This window comes from Rhinatrema bivittatum, chromosome 14 (assembly GCF_901001135.1).
Source record: "Rhinatrema bivittatum chromosome 14, aRhiBiv1.1, whole genome shotgun sequence".
Classification (NCBI taxonomy): domain Eukaryota; kingdom Metazoa; phylum Chordata; class Amphibia; order Gymnophiona; family Rhinatrematidae; genus Rhinatrema; species Rhinatrema bivittatum.
The window spans coordinates 59,255,841-59,269,628 of NC_042628.1; the positions used below are offsets into that span (position 1 = coordinate 59,255,841).

At 41.2% G+C, this 13,788-nt stretch overlaps 1 protein-coding gene across 1 annotated transcript in view; it reads right to left on the reverse strand.

Moving 5' to 3' along the window:
• The window catches only part of LOC115076071 (uncharacterized transmembrane protein DDB_G0289901-like), a 34,203-nt gene extending 21,216 nt beyond the window's left edge, over positions 1–12,987 (reverse strand). Inside the window, exon 1 of the mRNA XM_029577189.1 lies at positions 12,883–12,987. Within this exon, the coding sequence (XP_029433049.1) occupies positions 12,883–12,931 (49 nt within the window). The 5' untranslated portion in view covers positions 12,932–12,987. The remainder of the gene's footprint in view (positions 1–12,882) is intronic.
• Positions 12,988–13,788: the final 801 nt, after the last annotated feature.

The window sequence follows — 13,788 nt, forward strand, 5'->3', positions numbered from 1 at the left end:
TATACAATATGTAGTGAAAGTTTCCTTAAAGGATGTCTGCAACAGGTTAAAACAGTGGGCCAGTTCAAAGAGGATCCTCCGCCCCCACTCCTGTCAATCCAGGGTGCAACAGTTGCTAGACTGGTAGCAACCTAGCGTAAAGGTGTTTAGCTTTTTCACAGCTACATTGTGGAATGCTACCACATTGGAAATTAGGTTGGAGCTTGCTGTCCTTTTAGAAAGATGCTTATGAATATATCATTCTTCTCGGGAGAGTGTCTATTAGGTGCTTAGGGATTCCAATCTATAATTTTAAGTAGCAGTATGTATATTCATTTTTATTGTAACCTGCCTTCGGCTCAGAACTCGTAAATGCAGGATATTAAGTTTGCCTAACTAATTAACTAAGAGCTCTATATTCAAAGGGGTTTGTCCAGGTTATTTTTGAGTTATCCAGACACACCTCAAGGTTTAAACATCCCACCTCTCTAAACAGGTCATTACCTAGATAAAATGTAGCCAGATAAATTGGAGGCATTCTAGGGGCATTCCAGAGTGAGGCAAAACTGCCTGGATAAGTTTGGTCGTGCGCACAAACTGCCCTAAAGTTATTCAGAATATAGCTGGGTAACAAAAAAAGAAAAACTTCCAGGAAGGCAGGACCAATCCCATCCTCCAAAACAATTTTAAAAAATGGCAGCGTATAACACCTGATTCCCCCTCCCCCCATAATAAAATTTGTAAAAAATTCTTAGCCCAAGGACCCCACCCATGATATAAAAATTGCAGGTCTGGCTCCTGGCCTCCTCCTGCAACCCACCCAGAGCACCTCCTCCCATCTTCTCCCCCCCCCCCCCCCCCCCCCCCCCCAAAACCCCCAAGGCAGCCGGGAGCACTGTAGAGTCTTTCCACTCCTGGAAGTGTCCAGCGTTGCTGGACATTTTATTTTTTGCTCAACCAGCTATACTGTGTGTTGAATACAGCCAGCATAAATTGAAAGTTAGCCAGGTAACTGTGCTGCTTGCCGGCCTACTGAATATGGACCTCGAAATAAATTCAAGAATTTGTATAAGATTTTTACCTTCTCCTAGTCCTCCTCCTCCTCAGTAACCTCACTTTCTCCCTTTATCTGATAAGATGTGCCATGCTGAGTCAGAAGGGAAGTCCATCGGGCCCAGCATTCTGCCCCTACAGTGGCAATCTGCTTCACTTGAAAGAACTCAGCAGATCCCAAAGAATAGAGCCATTTCTTGTTGCTTCACTGCTGGAGATAAGAGTTGCTTTCCCAAGCCTACTTGGCTAGTAATGGTTTATGGACATTTCTGTCAGGAATTTGTCTCAATCCCCCTTTAAACCCATTTCTGGAGTGCTAAGTGCCTTGATCGCACTGACCAGCAACCAGGTCCACAGCATGATTGTATACCGAGTAAAAAAATACTCTCTCCAATTTTTTTTTATTTGTTATTGTTACTTGTTCGTTTCATGGAGTGTCCCTTAATCTTAGTACTATTTGAAAGGACAAATAATTGTCCCCTAGTTACCTGTTCCTCAGTCAAATCCCCTCTGTTACCTTTTCTCCAAGCGCTGAACAGCTGATTTCTAATTGCTAATTTCTTCATAAGGGAGCTTTTCCATCCCCTTTATCATTTTTGTTGCCCTTCTCTGTGGCTTTTCTAATTCTGCGTTTTTTAGACAGAGCAACAGAATTGCACACAGTACTCAAGGTGTGCTTGCGCCATGGATCAGTACGCAGGCATTTTGATGTAATCCACTCCTAGAGTTAAGATTCTTTTTCCCCCTTCCTCTACCCAACTTCTTTTTACTTAATAAAATAAGTAATTAAATAATTTTACTTAAGAAATAGGTACAAATAAGTTGGGTGGAGAAAGGGGACCCTGATGATGGATAGGCGGCCACTGTATGGGAGTGAATCCCTTTCCCTCTCATTGCATTTTTTGATTTTGAAGGTCTTTATATCTAAAGTTTCCTGTCTTTTTCTCTTAGATGTATGTTGATATTAAGTGATCTCTTTTGATATTATTACATTTTCCGTTATCACACAGATTTGATTTGGTTGATCAGAATCACCACCATCAAAGAATGTTCCAGTCTAGGTATGTTCCCACCATCCTCCTCAGTAAAGTCCAAGGCAAAAAATTAATTCAGTATTTTCTTGCATCCCTTTTACCAGTTCAGTCATCTAGTAGCCCAGCTGACTCTCTCACGGACTTTTTGCTTCAAGTGTATTTGAAAAATATTTTATTATTAATTATTGCCTGTATAGCAAGCTTCTTTTCAAATTCTAATTTGCTAGTACTTATGACTTTGCCTATTTGCTTTATGTGGGTCTGTGTTCCATTTTTTTTTTTAAGTTGTCATTTAGCATTTAACTGTCTCTTTCACCTCACCATTCAATTATACTGACAGTTCTTTAGTCTTCTTTTGGTCTTTTTTTTAATTTTTTTAATTTTATATTTATTGAGTTTTACAATCAATTTAAGCATTAATTTCCTAAATTAATCACAGGTTTACAGAAAACAATTCAAGATTAACAACATGATAAGACAATTTTTTCCAGTTTTATACAACATATTGACCGAATAATATACTTAATCAATAATTCATGACAATATATACTATTAAACTTAATTATCGGTCAATATATTCCATACTTTTAAACATCTTTCATTGTTATTATCTGCCTGTGTCTAGCCCACATTGAAACCAAGATACACATTCCCCAAACATTATCTAATTTTAATATTTAAAAGCACATCTAACTGGGATTACTTATTTTATTGGAGAGAATCACTTCATATCGTTTATGACTAGGTTAATCAGGTTAGTCAGGTTTTGGGGTGGAGCTAACTGTTCGTGGAATTTTACTCTGAATATATTGTGTTAATTAATCCGCATGTAAAAAAATATATGTATTTCCTTCACATTTTATGAGGCACTTACATGGATATTTCAAAATAAACATCATTCCCATCTGGACTACCTGAGATTTCAATGCTAGAAATTGTTTTCTGCGTCTTTGTGTAGCAGGTGCTAAGTCAGGAAATAATTGCACCTTGCACCCCATAAATTCCTTAGTTTTATTTAGAAAGAATTTTTTAAAAATCCAATCTTTATCTGTTTCTAACATAAAAGATACTATTAAAGTAGATGGTACCACAGATTCTATATCAGATTTTTCTAACATTTCTGTTACGTTTAAATCTTTATTTTGGGGTTGAGCACTATTAACTAACTCCTCTATTTTTAAATTTCCAATATCTCTAACAACAGTTGATTTTTTCATTGGTGGAAGATAAAACAGTTTAGACATTATAGGTAAGGTAGCTTCTGTGATATTTAAATTTTCCATCATATATTTTCTCCAAAGAAATAATGGAGTCAAAATAGAGGATTTTGGAAAATTTATACATCTTATGTTCTTAACCCTAGCTACATTCTCTAAATTTTCCATTTTTAGTTGTAATAATACATTTTCTTTCATCATCATTGTCTGGATCTCCCTAGATTTTCCGATTTCTTCTTTTACTTTCTTTAAATCATTTCTAACTGTCTTATTTTCCATTTCCATATCTTCAACATTTTTCTTTGTTTGTAAAACAATCTTTAATAATGCAGACATTTGATCTCCCATATTTTTATTCACTTCATTTATAGCATCCCAAATGTTTTCTAAGGAAAAATCTTGCGGTTTAACTAAAGGTTTAATCTGAGTTATAAAAGCCCCATCCTCTCCACCCTCTTTAACCTCTACCTCAGTCCCGATTGAAGTTTGCCCGGGTTCTAAGATGATACTTAAATCTGAGACGTTCTCCACCTGTTCTCCTTGCCTCAAGGGGGGACTAGCACCTACATCATCGGTAGTGTGTTGTCCCCCTGGGGTCAGGTGTAAATGCTCAGCAGGATTCCGTGGAGGAGTTCTCTCGCTGGGGGAGAATGATGTTATCAGATCTAAGAGTGCGGAGGGCTCTTCCTCTCCCCTCCTATCACTCAGCAATCTTTCTTCCCCTTGCTGTATTCCACGTCGCACATGCATATCCATGGGACCCACTCTAGAGGTAGGCTCTATTGCGTCTGAGGCCTGACGCTCTCTAGCCCTTCTCTTTCGTGCTGAATGTGGCATTAACACTAATTTTTTTAAGGATATAGAGCGAACAAGTTAGTGTTTTACCTTGGTTTCAACACGAAATGGCAGCTCCAGCAGTGAGTGACAGTCCTTTGGTCCGAGATTTTCCCCAAAACATCCAAAGAATCTGAAGAAGCTGAAAAAGGTGAAAAAGCTGCGCGCGCCTCTTTGGCGTGCGCGTCTTCGGCTGCGCACCGACATCGACTGCGCACCGTCAAGAAATGAATTTAAAGCCCCTTCTGTCTCGCAGCAATGACGTCACCAACTCGGCTCAGCTGTTGTCTCCGTCGGGGCCGGCCAAACACCGCACCCCCGGTAGGCAAGATAGGCTCCCACTCAGTCACTCACAGAGGTCTGGCGCTGCAAAAACACCAGGTCCAAGAAGCGAATTTAAAGCCCCTTCCGTCTCGCAGCAATGACGTCACCAACTCGGCTCAGCTGTTGTCTCCGTCGGGGCCGGCCAAACACTGCACCCCCGGTAGGCAAGATAGGCTCCCACTCAGTCACTCACAGAGGTCTGGCGCTGCAAAAACACCAGGTCCAAGAAGCGAATTTAAAGCCCCTTCCGTCTCGCAGCAATGACGTCACCAACTCGGCTCAGCTGTTGTCTCCGTCAGGGCCGGCCAAACACCGCACCCCCGGTAGGCAAGATGGGCTCCCACTCAGTCACTCACAGAGGTCTGGCGCTGCAAAAACACCAGGTCCAAGAAGCGAATTTAAAGCTCCTTCCGTCTCGCAGCAATGATGTCACCAACTCGGCTCAGCTGTTGTCTCCGTCGGGGCCGGCCAAACACCGCACCCCCGGTAGACAAGATGGGCTCCCACTCAGTCACTCACAGAGGTCTGGCGCTGCCATTTGGTCTTTTTTTAATGCATGGAATACCTTTTATCTGGCCTTCCAATATGTGGGGCTTGTTTACCTGGTTGTTTCCTTCTGTTCCTTTCGGCCTCTTGCTCAATCAGAACCAGTACTGGGGATCTGGCTCCATGAGTCTTCATTGACAACTTTCTTGCGATTCTGACCCTCACTTTATACTCCCTTCCAACTTATATTTAGTGCAGGTATTGAAGCAATACTCCTAGGCCAGGGGCCATACACCAGGGCTTCCTCAAATCCTATAATCATGGTCCCATGCAACCACCATCACTTCCTCCCTCCAGGGGCTGCTAGCATTCCCAGCCCTGACTGACCCAGGAAGCCGAAGACTCAACTTAGGGACTGAACCAAGGAACTTCTGCACAGCACTTACCGACTGAGCCACCAAACTGACCCAACATGATATTTTGAAACAATCTCCATGCATTCTAGTGTTTAGAAAGAAAGTGAAAGTTGGTGCCCTTACTTCTGGTGATTGATTTTGAAGCCTTTTTGTACCTTTGTTCTTAAAGTTTTTTAGACATAGTACTGTTTTTATACTTATATGCTGTATCTGGTACTGTTTGTATTATGTTTATCTTAATATTTTATGTAACAATATTTCTTGAGAGGCAGAATAAAAATGTTTTTAAATACATGTAAACTTTTAGCCTTTGCAACCACTCCTTTAAGTTTTTTCAAACTAATGTCCTCATTTTATTATAGTCTCCCTTTTAAAGTTAAATGTTTTTGCAATAGTTCTACTGAATGTTCTCCATTCACTGTATGCCAAATTTGTTTGCATTATGATCATTATTTCCAAGCAGCACCATCATTATTATCCCTTTTACCAGGTCTTGCATTGCACAAGAACAAGATATAAAGTAGCTGCCCCTCTCGCTGGTTCAAGGACCAGCTGTTCCATGAAGCAGTCATTAATGGCATCCAGAAACTTTACCTCAGCATGTCCTGATGAGATAATTACCCCATCAATACTGGAGAAATTACTATTGTGTGCCAGTTTTATTTCCCTTTCAATTTTCTGTTAGCATTTCACTGTCTTCATTCTAGCCAGGTGGACAGTAGTATATACCCACTGCTATTCTCTTTCCCATCTAACAGGACATTTTTATCCATAAAGATTCCACAGTGCATTTTGTTTCCCTTAGGAATTTTATCTTATTTGGCTCTGTTCTATCCCTAACATATAGTGCAACCCCCTCCATCATTTGATCTGTCCTGTTATGTCAATATAGTGTGGCCCATTGGTTATTGTCCTTCCAGCAAGTCTCTGAGATATAATGTCTATATCCTCACAAAATGCCATACATTCTAAGTCGCCAATCTTATTTTTCAGACTTCTGGTATTTGTATGCAGGCAACTTAGGGTATGTTTTTTTATTTGTATTCACAACTTACTTGCTTATTAGCAAATGTGGGGAACCTTTGATCCCCCACTAGCTGTCCCTAGATCCCTGCCTGGTAGGTAACAGTTAGGAAGAGACCATTCTTTGCAGCACTTTCCCCTGAGGACCTGCAGCGGTTCAATCCTTGTCCAGAAAGGGGGGGTCAGAGCCTTAGTGTGGTCAGTTCAGTTTGGGTTGTGTTGAGAGAGGAGCCGAGCTGGATTTTGCTCCTGTGCTGTTTTAGGTTGGGAGACTGCCCAGTTGAAGTTCCAGTGCACCCCATGCCTGGTAGGGGCTATCCCTTCCTGATAATAAAAAGGACTTTAGTAAGGAGTTTTTCCAAATTTAGTTGTGCCCGGGTGTAATCCTGTTCCTGCTGGTCAGGGGGGAGAGGCCTGGTTATTCCTTTCCATCCAGTTAGAGGGCTTCAGTGATTCCTCACCTAGCTGTGCAGTTTCTGTATTTTCGAGAGTTGCGTTTTAGTGAGGAGATTTTTTGTACCATCCCTCCTCCCTGTGTGGCTGAACTGTAAAAGCCCTGCTGGTGTCCAGAAAAAGACCTTTTCCCCTAAGAGGTGAAACTGCGGAAAGAGTCCAGTGGAGAAGATTTTCATGATCAAATTGGAGACCCCAACCGGATCTCTACCCCGGGGAATGCAGATCACAGGCTGGGAATGTCTAGGACTCTGTTGGACTGCAGGTACAGGGGCGGATTGGCCTGTCAGGGGATCAGGCATGCACCAGTGGGCCAATCTGTCTGGTCACATGATCTCCCACAGCTCCTGCACGGCCTATTTTTACAACCGCCAGACTCCAGGCACCACGGAGTGGTTTACAGACTGTGGGAATCTGGGAAACTTTCTGCCAGTGCTGCCTTACAATTTTGCACCATGCCTGGCCCCACCTAATTGTAGAACCGGGTGCCGGGCATGGTGAAAAATAGCAAGGCAGTGCTGGCAAAAGTTGTCCCGGGCTCCCGCAGCCTGCAAACAAGCAATAGAAAAAGAGGCCCAGAAAGGCTGTTGGCACCCACCTTCCCACCCGCAGTCATGAAAAAGGCCCAGGGGGGCTACTGACACTACCTCTCCTGCCAGCGACCAACAAAAAAAACTCAACGGGGCCGCAGGCAAAAGCTTTCCCACCCGCAGCAGAGGAAAAGAAGGAACTAGCAAGGCTGAAGAGGAAGCTTAGCGGGATGGGGCCGGCATACCCCTCTCATAGGAATTTTAACTACAAAGGATCTGCAGGGCCACCGACACTGTCGCCCCCGCCCACAGTTAAAGATGAGGCCTACCGGAGCTGGCACACCCCGTCCTAGCAGATGTGTAATACAAAGGCCTTGCATATCTTCTGGCACCTGCAGCAGAAGAGGAGGCTTCTATTGTGAGAGAGCCAGTGAATGAGTGTGTATATGGGGTGGGGGGAGGGGGGAGAGAGCAAGTGAGAGTGTGTGTATAGATATATATATAGAGAGAGAGAGAGAGAGAGAGAGAAGAAGAAAAGAGCCAGTGAGTGAATGTGTATATGTATATGAGAAGAAAAGAGCTAGTGAGTGTATGTATGTATATGAGAAGAAAAGAGCCATTGAGTGACTGTGTGTATGAATATGAGAAGAAAAGAACCAGTAAGTGAGTGTGTGTGTGTGTGTATATGTATGAGAAGAAAAGAGCCATTGAGTGAGTGTGTGTATGTATATGAGAAGAAAGGAGCCAGTGAGTATGTGTGAGTATGAGGGGGAGAGAGCCAGTGAGTTTGTCTGTGCAGGAGGGAGAGTGAGAGCCAATTATTGTTATTGTGTTTGTGCATGAAGAGAAGAGAACCAGTTAGTGTTAGTGTGCTGTGTATTAGGGGGAGAGAGCATGTGTATATGTGTGTGTGAGTGTGTGTGTGAGTGTGTGTGTGTGTGTGTGTGTGTGAGTGATAGAAGACAGTATGTTCGCCCTCCTCTTCCCCTTCTAATCCATGACAATTTCAGGGTGACTGGAAATCAAAACGTTCCCAGGTATGGATGGCAGAGGATTTTTTTCACCCTTATTAGTTTTAATTATTGGGTAGTATTTGATGTCTGCAGTTTTGAAATTTATTTTGGTATATTTTAAAAAATTTTCATGAGCTTTTTATATTTTTGGATGTTCTAAATATCATCTATTTTGAAATATTTATTTTATTAGTATGGTTGACTTTTTTTTTAATTCTGTATGTGTGACCAAAGTGAGGTATTCCGCTAATATGTTTCTGTATATGGATCTATAGCAGAAAGAGGTGTATTGGTGTTTTAGGGTCTGATGTTATATTTTCAGTTTTGCTTTTTTATAAGTAGAGCTGTTACTGTTTGAGTCTGGCAGTTAGCTTGTTTTTGGATGGCATGAGTACTTTTTTGCAGGATTTTGGATTATACAGTGTTCCTGATAGTAGAGGGAATTGTTGTTGCTGTTAATGAGGTGACAGCATGTGAATATTTATTTTTGTATGGTGAATGGTAAGGGAAAATTTCCTATTTCAGCAGTTTTTTATGGCTGTGAGATAAAGCCCACCTCAAGCTGCCAGTGACTGTGGAACACTGCAGCCTGCAAACAACATACCTATTTCAAACAGCATTCAACATCCCTCTACAACATTCAACCTCTAATCAACATCAGTCAACTACCTAGCATCCCCCCCCCCCCCCCGCTTGCTCCCACAGGTTTACTTTATTTTTTCTTTTTAAAATTCCCCCACCCCCTTTTCCTTCCCTTGATTATAAAATGAACTACGGCCAGCTCCATTATTACTAGATTTTTGTTAATACCATTACCTACTAGGTATATACCAGTTTTTGTATTTTTAATTAATTTTTATTTTCAATCCTATTTTATTTTTAAATTTTATTTTTACCTTTGTAAACCGTTTTGACAATTAACCTTGCTTTGAAAAACGGTTTATAAATACTTTTAAATAAATAAATAAATAAGCAATAGAAAAAGCTGCAGTGCCACCTGCACTTCCACTGAAAATAGAAAATGTACTCAAACTAGTAGGTTTTTTGTTGATTGAAAGTGCTTACTGAAATATTTTATATATGATATATTAAGTATTTAAAATTTGCACTATATTACAATGTTGGAACTTTCTATATTTTTATCTTTTTATTCCATAATTTTCTTACACTTAAGTGTTCACGAAGTGTGTGTCTGTGTATATATATAGTTTAAGGGTGATAATTCAGATGAACTGAACCAAATCACTGTGAACCTGGAAGATGTAGTAGGCCAGATTGATAAGCTAAAGAGTAGCAAATCACCTGGACCAGATGGTATGCACACTTGGGTTCTGAAGGAACCAAAAATAAAATTTCAGATCTGTTAGTTAAAATTTGTAACCAGTCATTAAAATCATCCATTGTACCTGAAGACTGGAGGGTGGCCAATGTAACCCCAATATTTAAAAAAGGCTCCAGGGGCAATCCAGGAAACTATAGACTACTAGGCCTGACTTCAGTGCCAGGAAAAATAGTGGAAACTATTCTAAAGATCAAAATCACAGAGCATATAGAAAGACATGGTTTAATGGAACACAGTCGGCTTGGATTTACCCAAGGCAAGTCTTGCCTCACAAATCTACTTCATTTTTTTTTGAAGGGGTTAATAAATATGTGGATAAAGGTGAGCCAGGAGATGTGGTGTATTTGGATTTTCAGAAGGTGTTTGACAGTCTCTCGTGAGAGGCTTCTAAGGAAACTAAAAAGTCATGGGATAGGAGGCGGTGTCCTTTCGTGGATTACAAACTGGTTAAAAGACAGGAAACAGAGAGTAGGATTAAATGGTTAATTTTCTCAGTGGATAAGTGTAAAGAGTGAAGTGCCTCAGGGATCTGTACTTAGACCAATGCTTTTTAATATATTTATAAATGATCTAGAAAATGAGTGAGGTAATCAAATTTGCAGATGATAAAAAATTATTCAGAGTAGCTAAATCGCAAATAGATTGTGATACATTGCAGGAGGACCTTGCGAGACTGGAAGACTGGGCATTCAAATGGCAGATGAAATTTAATGTGGACAAGTGCAAGGTGTTGCATATAGGGAAAAATATCCCATGCTGTAGTTACACGATGCTGGATTCCATATTAGGAGCTACCAACCAGGAAAATGATCTGGGCATCATAGTGGATAATACTTTGAAATCGTCAGCTCAGTGTGCTGTAGCAGTCAAAAAACAAACAAACAGAATGTTAGGAATTATTAAAAAGGGAACTGTTAACAAAATGGAAAATGTCATAATGCCTCTGTATCACTTCATGGTGAGACCACACCTTGAATACTGTGTATAATTCTGGTCGCCGCATCTCATTAAAAGATATAGTTGTGATGGAGAAGGTCAGAGAAGGGCGACCAAAATGATAAAGAGGATGGAACAGCTTCCCTATGAGTAAAAGGCTAAAGAGATTAGGACTGTTCAGCTTGGAGCAGAGACGCCTGAGGGGGGATATGATAGAGGTCTGTAAAATCATGAGAGGTCTAGAACGGGCAAATAGTTAAACTCTGGAATTCATTGCTAGAGGATGCGGTTTCAGCAATTAGTGTTATTGAGTTTAAAAAAGGTTTGGATAAGTTCCTAGAGGTTAAATCCACAAACTGCTATTACGATAATTAATAAGCAATAGTAGCTTGTGATCTATCTAATTTTTGGTTACTTGCCAGGTACTTGGAACTTGGATTGGCCACTAATGGAAACAGGATACTGGGCTTGATGGACCCTTGGCCTGACTCAGTATGGCATTTCTTATGGTTATTTACTCTTTCGGATAATAGAAGGACTAAGGGGAATTCCATAAAGTTAGCAAGTAGCACATTTAAAACTAATCAGAGAAAATTCTTTTTCACTCAATGCACAATTAAGCTCTGGAATTTGTTGCCAGAGGATGTGGTTAGTGCAGTTAGTCTAGCTGGATTTAAAAAAAGTTTAGATAAGTTCTGGAGGAGAAGTCCATTAACTGCTATTAATCAAGTTGTCTTATGGAATGGCCTCTGCTATTACTGGCATCAGTAGCGTGGGATATACTCAGTGTTTGGGTACTTGCCAGGTACTTGTAGCCTGGTTTGGCCATGAAACGGGATGCTGGGCTTGATGGACCCTTGGTCTGACCCAGTATGGCAATTTCTTATGTTCTTATATACTGTATAAATCTTTTGCATGTGCAATTGAACACCCATGGGCCAGTATGGATAAAAATACCCCGAGCTGATATTTTAACATAATTTTCCCCTGTGCAGGTATGAGACTTTTGTTCTGGATTTAGGGGCCTCCCCTCAATAGGTTTCCCTTCCCGGCTGGGACCCTTGCCCCACAGTCAAGAAAAGGGGGTGAGCTGCTCCCAGAGAGTAGTGCTAAGGACACCTGCACAAAGTGACGAGGAGGAGAGTTCCTCATGTATTGCCCAGATTGAACATAGATGTGAAGTAAGACAAATAACCCATCGATTGGATATTTATTTAATTTCTGCAGATCCAAGTAAAGTTTCTTTTGAACACCCAAATCGTGTTCTGCCTGTTTCTACAGCGCTAACATCACCAAAGGGGATAGTAACACACCTTAGAGAGGATGCCTATTCACCGCCTTGGCCTAAAAGGTTAAAGCCTTTCCCCGCAGAAAGAATCCACTCCTTGGGACTTGTTAAAAATGGGGAAGTGGCAAAAGGATAGCCCCAAGAGAAATTCTTTTGTGTGCCCTTGGACTACCATAAAAACCGAAAAAGGGTTACACAAACTACGGATAATTTGGAATCTTTCATATTTGTTTGCTCCTTATTTAATTCCACCTGGGCCACTTCAGCCTTTACTAAAATCTCCCTATGGGGATATTCAATCCTTTGAAGATACTTCACTCTGAGCCATGTGCTCCTGAGTGACTCTACTTTCCCCCGTGATCTAGTTTGAAAGCTGCTGTATCTCCTTTAAAAGTTAGTGCCAGCCCATCAGAATAGGCTCCTCCCTTCCGCAAAATGTTCCCCAGTTCCAAAAAAATCTAAAGATCTCTTCCAAGCATTGATACTCTGAAACTTAGCCTGCCTCTGGGGTCCTGGGTGTGGATTATCTCTCTTCTATACATCTATAGAAGGATATATCCCCTCTTTTTATTGACTGGGTTGTTCTCATCTACATTTGGGCCTTTGCTTGTCTGTCTTCCCTGTGTATTGCATTACCCTCAAGCTAGAACCATATGCACAGATCAGGGCCAGAGCTGTCCTACGGGGTGGGCAAGCAGGATGAGAGATCCCATGCTGCTCTTTTTAGTCAATCTATGAGTTTATGAGCATGAAAGCACAAAAGGGTAGGGGGCCACCGAAAGCAGCTAATTTGTCAAGTGACAGTACTGATTAGGACAACAACTCAAGCGTGCAAATAAAATCAACTTGAGGAAAAGATCATTCTCGTTCAGTATCACACACATTGAACCCAAGCAGAAGACAGTTCTTTGAAAGATTTTTTACAAAATTTTTAAAACCTTGGAAATGGTTTACCTGGAGACAGAAGCGTCGAGAGCAGGAGGCTGAAGAAGAGATGTTCCATCTTTCTAATGGAATGAGTTCTGCACACCTGTCTTTCCCTCCTGGGATACAGCTTTCTTCTCTCTCTCATATACTGACAGTGCCAGTGCTAAAAAAAACACCTTGATATACCTCAGGGTGCATCACAGAGCAAGCTCCACCTGCAAGGTCCCATCCCACAAAAGTTTGACAATGTTAATTATGCACCCAGGACTGCTTCCTCTACCATCTGGACTTTACCTTATTGGCTAGCACAAAATTAGAAGTAGTTACTGGAGGGTTGTTTTTTTTCTTTACCTCCATTAAAAAAAAAAAAGAAGGAAGGAAGGAAAGAGTGTTTTCTCCAAACAGAAACCTGGTAAGGCGGAACGGTTTCAGGCATAATAATATGACTAACATGGCTTTTTTCGAAAAGAAAAATATCCGACGCCCTGACTTTTCTGGGATGCGTCAATTCCAAAATACTTTTCTGTGCCCTACAGCTGCAAGTTCTATTTCCAGCCCAACTGCTGGCAGGTATTTTGTGACTTTCTGACCTGGTTCAATTTAAATCGAAACTGGGGCAAGGCCTGGAAATCAGAAATTGTAAATTGGGACTGAAAAAGATATTTAGAGGATGGGGGAGATGAAGAAAGCAGCTGAACCAAGAGGAAATGCTCAGGATGAGTAAGAGTACAGGAGGCCTTCAAATAAAAGTCCACAATGACCACAGACTTTCTTTTAAAGAAAATAAAAGAAAATCACAATTATCTTCTACTTTCCCGTTTTTTCTTTGGGCCCCCTCACACTGCTGTAACCAGCAGACTACCCTACGTATAAACATGCTACGTGAAATATTCACAGGCTGCCCTCAGAAGAGTGACCACATCTGCTCTCCTG